This window comes from Musa acuminata, chromosome BXJ2-2, assembly GCF_036884655.1.
Source record: "Musa acuminata AAA Group cultivar baxijiao chromosome BXJ2-2, Cavendish_Baxijiao_AAA, whole genome shotgun sequence".
Classification (NCBI taxonomy): Eukaryota; Viridiplantae; Streptophyta; class Magnoliopsida; order Zingiberales; family Musaceae; genus Musa; species Musa acuminata.
In genome coordinates this window covers 18,000,360-18,008,093 of record NC_088339.1, presented here as the reverse complement: position 1 = coordinate 18,008,093, position 7,734 = coordinate 18,000,360, and the positions used below count along the sequence as shown (strand labels likewise).

Below are 7,734 nucleotides of genomic sequence, written 5' to 3'. Positions count from 1 at the left end.
ATTATAAAATTATTGAATTATTATCACTTAAATATAATCTCCTTGTGTACTTTTTTTACATAAACTGCATAGAATTTATATCATTTATCTTACCCTTTCTAAAAAATTAGAGACATCTTTCTCTCTTTCCATCAAGATCTAGAGTTATGATATTAGCATCCAAAATATTATTGATACCTTTCTCTCCGTCCATCAAGATATAGAGTTATAATATATATAAAAGAACCAAACTCTAATTATTAGAATTAACTTTCATTCATGTGAGCCTTATGGGATTCGAGTTTGAAGATTCATTAGCTTGATATTATCTTTTGGATAAAACTTTAGCGACGGAGAGATCTATCTCTAGGAAATAAGTGCAAAATAAAAAAAAAATATTTATTACTTGTAAAACTGAAGTACTAACAATAAGACTTAAAGTAAAGAAATTGAAAATGTAATAGAAGACTTGTTGTCTTTTGATAATAAGTAAATTATGCTCTCGACAAATTATATATCACTACATGTTTCGGTCTTCTCCTATCTCAGTAATATAAATTACTTTCTGAGGTTTGGATAATAAGCTGTATAAGCATTGGGGCCTTCTCATAGTAGTTACGTGGAGCTTGATGTAGAGCTTTAGCATCGAACGAATTAGATCTTAAGTGACGAGGAACTTTCTTCCATCATTCTAGAATTGATACTACTGGTATCAATAAAAGTTAGGCTCCCAAGGATGACTCGACATATATCAAGTGGAACCACCTCACATGACACCTTGTCGATGAATTCCTTTGTGATGGCGATGTGTATCTTACATTATTAATCGATCTTTATTTTTTTATTATCATGAAGCCATCCAAGAGGATACGAGCTTGGATGCGATATTATCTCTAAGCCGAGTTTCTTGACTAAGCTCACCAAGATATTCTCTTGGCACAGTTATTGAAGATTGTATCAACAACTTCTTGCTTTACTTGGATCTTTTTGTTGAAGAGCTCTTTTTAAACCTTTGGACCAAGAGTCAGATTCAAGTTTATAACCATTAGTCTAACTATCAATAATAGACTTAGATCCTTATAAGGAACTAGTGAAAGTTTGATGGTGTCATCGCCTGTGGTCATGATTATGGCTTATCAACTTTAATTATTCTTCAACCACTTCTTTGGAAGAGTTTCGGTTAACCTTTCAACACTTCTCTTATGTAAGACATAATTTTATAATTATCATAGAATAAATATTTTTATTTTAAGGAAGAAAAAGTTTTATCATCCTTGATATTCTCTTAGGCCTTCGAGTGGCTCCTTTTGATTTTGCTAGTCATATGTGCCCTACAAGCCAATTACGTGAGTGATGACACGTGTGACATAATATGCACTCTTTTTTCTTATTATTATTATGAGATTTTCTCACTTTATATTTCTTATTATATAAATATATTATGATGTCCATGGATCTGTGCAATGGTAATCGGATCGTGATGAGAATACGATAATAAGATTAACTCACCTTTAAATACAGACTCTAAATAATCCTAGTCATAAGTTACTCGAGAGGGACATCGAGATAACTAGACAGATTAGTATGTTGTATACCCGTCTATATGATGAAGGTGGCTGGTTTCATAGCTGCTCATATGGAGACACTATGGGTACAATATAGGTGCTTATTAGAGAATGAGTTCACTGATTGATCCACTTACAGAATGTTGAATGATCGATGATATCTCATTGTCAGATAATGATTTCGTTATCTTGGTGGTGTACTTGGTCTTTAGATTTGAGATACTAAGAATACCCTATATGAGTACTCCACTCTTTGATACCAGACTTATAGGTTTGAAAGTTTCAGATATAGCACAATTGGTCATCAGGGATGACAGCTAACCTTACGAGAGCTATTGAGTATTGATAGAGGATCATCTGCTCTTGGTATCATAAGAGGAATATCTCATATATTCTTACTTAGACAAATCCTTAGCCAATGTCATTCAGATTGAGAGAGAAAGAGTTCTCCGAGAGACTCCGATCAAAGCGAGACTCAAGAAGAAACTGTATGGGCCTGACAGTACCATACCCAATATACAATCTCCACGATATTAGATAAATGAGGGACTATAGGTACATGGTAACTGAGGATAGATAATCGAAATGATTGGATTTTCTTGTATCGTTTAGGGACTGCGACGTAGTGATCTAGTACGTTCATAGTCGATGTGTCAAGCGAATTATTATGAAGATAATAATTCACTAAGCCAAAAGGAGTTCTGACAAATATGACTCACGGCCAACTCAGTATTGGGCCTAGAGAGTCACATACATATGATAGGTATTACGATGAGTAGAGGTTCAGATGTGAGATATCTACCGGAGCCCTTATTTTATTAGATATCCAATAAGCCCCTGAATTATTGGATCATATGGATAAGATTCAATAAGAGCCAATGTGAGACTATTGGATAAAGATCCACTAATCTAAGAGGCTTAGGTACTTGGATGAAGATCCAATATCCAATAAGACAAGATCCATTAGAGTTAAGTTGATAGGGAGCCTCTATAAATAGGAGAGAACTGAAGGGTTATAAGCTAGACTTCTTGGTTACCATATCCTATTCTGCAATCTTTTTATCTTCCTTAAATAGTAGGTGTGGATATTTGAGTATCGATTATAAGAGTGTTTTTGTAACCTCTGCCATGTGGATCACCGCTAAAAAGAAGGATACTTGACCTCCTTTATCCTCTCACATAGATCTGCAGAAATTCAATGATATATGATCTTCCTAGATAACACAACTATCTCACACGTGATTTTTAGTTTTGTGAGATTTTGTGCACCAATCTATGTATGACGATGAACACCTTTTGGTAAATTTGGGATTTTGTTTTATGTTCTTCCGCTACGTATGTGATGTCGCCATTGAATTTCCCAACAGGCCTTCTCTATGAGATTCTCGATGTATGCATGATTCTTTCTCTCGATCAAAATTATCATGTTGCTAGTAATCGAAATATCATGTACTTTGAAAAGGCTCATCTCTATATCAATTTGTTCCTAGAGGTCAACAGTACATTTTATCATCAAATGATCATTGAGTGAGATTCCGAGTGCCACAGCTTATCGTTGAAACTTAATAGTATATTCTTGCATAAATTGGTCTATTCCTTAAGATATAACTACTCTTATATGTGTATTTTGAATCATATCCATGATATATCTTCATAATTATTGGTTCAAGCACTTATTTAGTCCAACTTGAGTCACACAAACATTATCATATCCTTGCTACTATAGTCATATGGATCAAAATAAGTGTTGAGTTAATCTATCTATGAGTTCAATATCTCAGCATTAATTGAGCCATCGTAGGAAGATACGTTGATGCGAGCAAAGGCTCAAGTCCTTGTTGCAATGTTTGTTCAGCAGTGTCTTCTTCACAGTAGCACACTCAAATATAGATGACTCTCTCTTTCTTTTGCTTTGTCATCCTTGTATGATTGGTTTGGGCTTGCATCTAGTCCATTATGATCTTCATCTGTTCGATTAATATTGTCATCTTGATAATAAAGTTAGCCAAGGCTATTAGGGTATTAGCCACCATCCCATTGATGGTTCTTCTACCATATAAGAGCGACTTAAACTCTGATTCATATTGCTTCTTTCTAGAGTCTTTGTATCATTGTCTTATGGTCACTATCCCAAGATCGTTGTTTTAATATTGATTTCTATTGGGTTTAGGTTTGATGATATGTCATCTCGATACCGCATTTCGAATGAAAGTTTTAGGAGGGGAGAGAACTATCACTGGGAAATAAGCATAAATCTAAAATAAAATAATCTTTATTACTAGTAAAGCTAAAGTGATAACTATAAAACTTAAAGTAATAGAATTAAAAGTATGATAGAAGACTTATAGATACGTAAGAATATGTTATCTTTATATAACACTTGGTATTCTTGGTAAATTGTATATCGTTGTCCGTTATAGTCTCCTCATTTTCTCTCATTACTGGAATCTCTTCATAAGATTTAGGCTGCAACAAGTGTTGGGGGTTTCTCACAATAGTTGAGTGAAGCTTGATATAGAGCTTTGGCTATTGTAACTTACTGGAAGAAGGGGCTATGGCTAGAGGGCAAAACCATAATTTGAACTCTTCTTCTAGTTCTTGGTGCAAGTTAAAAAACTAAAGTCCACTGTGAGACTTCTTGGTTGCCTTTTGGTTCTATTTCTTCTTATTATTGTTGCTAAATATATCTTTATAAGCTATTAAGGTTGGCAGTAAACTAAAAATACAAATATTTTTCTTTCTTTCTCTTCTCTCCTCTCAGCCTACGATCGACTAGCTTCTCAAGAGAGGTATAACTTGGATGTTTTATATAAGTCTCTTATTCTCTTTTTATAAGAGATAAAGTCCCAATTAATTTAGAACTTGAAGAGTCTTAATATCTTTGAGTCTCGGAGAGTCTGAATACCTGTAGGATTGGAGATTTTTAATCCCTTTCCAATTTGTTATAGGGCTAGTATATGGAAGTCTCGTATTCCTATTAGGAGTTAATGCTATCCTTTCTTTTTGGGTGTCCATATTTGGGTGAAGGTTATTATAATCCTAGTCCTAGTAGTAGGATTAGAACTGAATCATATAAGCTTTTTTTAACCAATAAAAATTTGAAGGCTTCAAGAGACTCTTTAATAAGAGTTAATTAATCTTATTTAGTGTTATTGAAATTATCTCTCTAAGGTTACCATTCTAATAATTATTTTTATTCTGTAACTCAAAAAATTTTAAAATACTTCAAGATGATAAATAATTTGATATTATATGATTTATTTAACTCGCTTGTCTCTGATACCATATCAAATTTTTTTATTTGACTGGTGCCAAATAAAATGGCTGGTCACAAATTAAAGTCAAACCGCCCACCGCTTTCCTTGAAAACAACTCCTGCACACCTTATCGCCGTATCAAATCGTTTTTTCCCCAAAAAGCAATCACCCATCTAATGAACAAAACAAAACTAGTTCAACATTCATCAAGTACTCCTCAGTGAGCCCTAAATAAAGTGAATAAACCGAGGTTGATTGTTGACTTCTCGGTGGACCGTCGATTTCTTTCTCTTTTCATCTTATCTACTACATTCTCTATCATCTTCAACTATTCTTCTTTCTTCTGTGCTTAGTGTCTGTACGTATTAGATTCCCGCAATATATCTCAGGCTTTTACGACTGATGTAACCGAGATGCCAAAAGCAGGAACCTCCCGCGCTATATAAAGGACAAGGTTGCGGTCTCCCCGCTGTGCCCAAGTCAAGTCCGGTCTTCCTCTTCTCGCCTCCTCCTTCTGCTATCCTCCTTCCCGCACGAAGCCTCGGTGGGAAGACGATGATGTACACCGTTGTCTTTGTTTAACTCTCCTCTTTCACCTGTGAGTACAGATAAGGGACGTCATTTTGCTTTAGTTGTTGATCCTTCGTGCGCCGAAAGTAGTACGCGTGAGACTGTGGCAGTGGTCGTGTCGTCGTCTGTGTTGTTGACCGTAACAGGCGGTGATCGACGAGTGCAGCTGATTTCGTCATGGGATCCTTCAAGAGCCGTGGTGGGAAGGACAAGGTGGTGTTCGTGATGGGCGCCACGGGCACCGGCAAGTCCAGGCTCGCTGTCGACGTGGCCATCCATTTCGGCGGCGAGATCGTCAACTCCGACAAAATGCAGGTGTACGATGGCCTTGACGTCGTCACCAACAAAGTCACCGATGAGGAACGTATGGGGGTGCCCCACCACCTGCTCGGTGGGTTGCCTCCTGACGCGGACTTCAGCGCGTCGGACTTCCGCCGGGCGGCGACGCTGCAGGTGGAGTCGATCGCGCGGCGGGGGCGGCTCCCCATCGTGGCGGGGGGGTCGAACTCGTACATCGAGGAGCTGGTCGAGGGGGCGGGTAGGGAGTTCTGGCGGCGGTACGAGTGCTGCTTCCTGTGGGTGGACGTGCAGCTGCCGGTGCTGCACAAGTTCGTGGCGGAGCGGGTCGACCGCATGGTGGAGCGGGGACTGGTGGAGGAGGTGCGGGGGCTGTTCGACCCGGACGTGGCAGACTACTCCCGGGGAGTGCGCCGCGCGATCGGGGTGCCGGAGATGGACCGCTACCTCCGCGCGGAGGCGGCGGAGGCCGACGAGGCCACCAAGGCGAGGCTGCTGGAGGCGGCGATCGACGAGATCAAGGCCAACACGTGCAAGCTGACCTGCTGCCAGCTGCAGAAGATCCACCGGCTCTGCACGCTGTCGGGGTGGAACGTGCACAGGGTGGACGCCACCGACGTGTTCCGGAGGGCCGGGAAGGAGGTGGACGAGGCGTGGGCGTCTCTGGTGGCGGGCCCCAGCGTGGAGATCGTGGCAGAGTTCTTGCACCATGCGCCGGCAGCGGAACCGAAGGCGGCGGCGCGCGAGGCGCAGCAGTTCGCCGCGGTCAACAACAAGAAGGGGGCTTCCTTGATGAATGGAGCAGTGGGCAGGGACATGGTGGTCAAGGTCGCCTCCTCCCTTGTGGGGGCCACGGTCTGAGTGCTGGGTCCCACCGCCGAGAATAAAAATGTCTCAATAATAAGATGCCACACCCATTTCCGGCTTGTGGGGACGTGAGGAGCTGTGACTGCTTTCTCGCTCCTGCGTCGTGTTTTGTAAGATCAGAGAATGGAGAATAGATAGATATATGTCGAGAGAGAGAGAGAGAGAGAGAGAGAGAGAGAGAGAGAGAGAGAGAGATAAATGAGGGGGAGGTGGTGGGTTCCGTCACACTTTATTCTAACTTCATAAAACTATGATATGTGTCTTATCTCACATCCAATAAAAGTCCTATGGAATCAATGTGTGCAACGCACGCGAATGCGAAGAGTCTATCATTCATCCATCTTAGAATCATTTCAACTATTTATCTGAATGAAGTATAGATAAAATAAGCATATTTTGGACATAATTGATTCGACCAAATCGGTTAGACGATGTTGTAGGATTGTTTATATATTTTTTCTATGTACGATTTCCTGCATAGAATTTGCATTCCTTGAAATACGAACGAAGAATGCCGATCATTTATGGACTTCGATGATCCTTTTTAGCCTACTATAGAATTACTCCTATCGGAAGAATTTTCGTTCTCTCTCATCTAATCCTCCAAATATTACAAAAAGAAAAAAAGACACCTCACTTGATAACATTAATAAAGTATATGTTTATTTGCTTTTAATAAATTAGCTAAATAGTGAGACTTTACAGTGATAAATATTAAAGGTGCATTACATATATATTTATATATAGAGAGAGAAAATCACGTAATCATGCACATAAAAAAGGAAAGGAAAATGCTGTCAATTACAGTAGGCTAGCATATCATTATGAATTATTATTGATGCGAAGCAAGATAATTAATTGATAGAACTTTCCATTGATATGTTTCTCTTTTTATTCTCGTGATCTTTTTTAGATTCACATGACATATTTAACATAAACAATAAATATGCATTAAAGAGAGAGAGAGAGAGAGAGAGAGAGAGAGAGAGAGAGAGAGAGAGAGGTTTTGGTGAAATAAATTCTCTCCCTGTGAATCTATTTTTTTTTGTTTTCTGTGGTTTATTTTCTGAGTCAAACCATTTTCACCTAAATTCAACTCTCTCTTTTTTTTTTTTATCAATCTCAGCTTTCATACTATGTTGAAAATTTTATTAGATTTTACTATGCATGTTAAAGGATTTTTCAAAGAATTAGCTTCA

General features: G+C 38.9%; 1 protein-coding gene across 1 annotated transcript; it reads left to right on the top strand.

Annotated features, from left to right (window-relative positions):
• Window positions 1-5,011: 5,011 nt before the first annotated feature.
• On the top strand, window positions 5,012-6,851 carry LOC135605180 (adenylate isopentenyltransferase 5, chloroplastic-like). The gene has a single exon (XM_065094964.1). It carries the CDS (start codon window positions 5,549-5,551, stop codon window positions 6,527-6,529), a length of 981 nt encoding a protein of 326 aa, XP_064951036.1. The 5' UTR covers window positions 5,012-5,548; the 3' UTR covers window positions 6,530-6,851.
• Window positions 6,852-7,734: the final 883 nt, after the last annotated feature.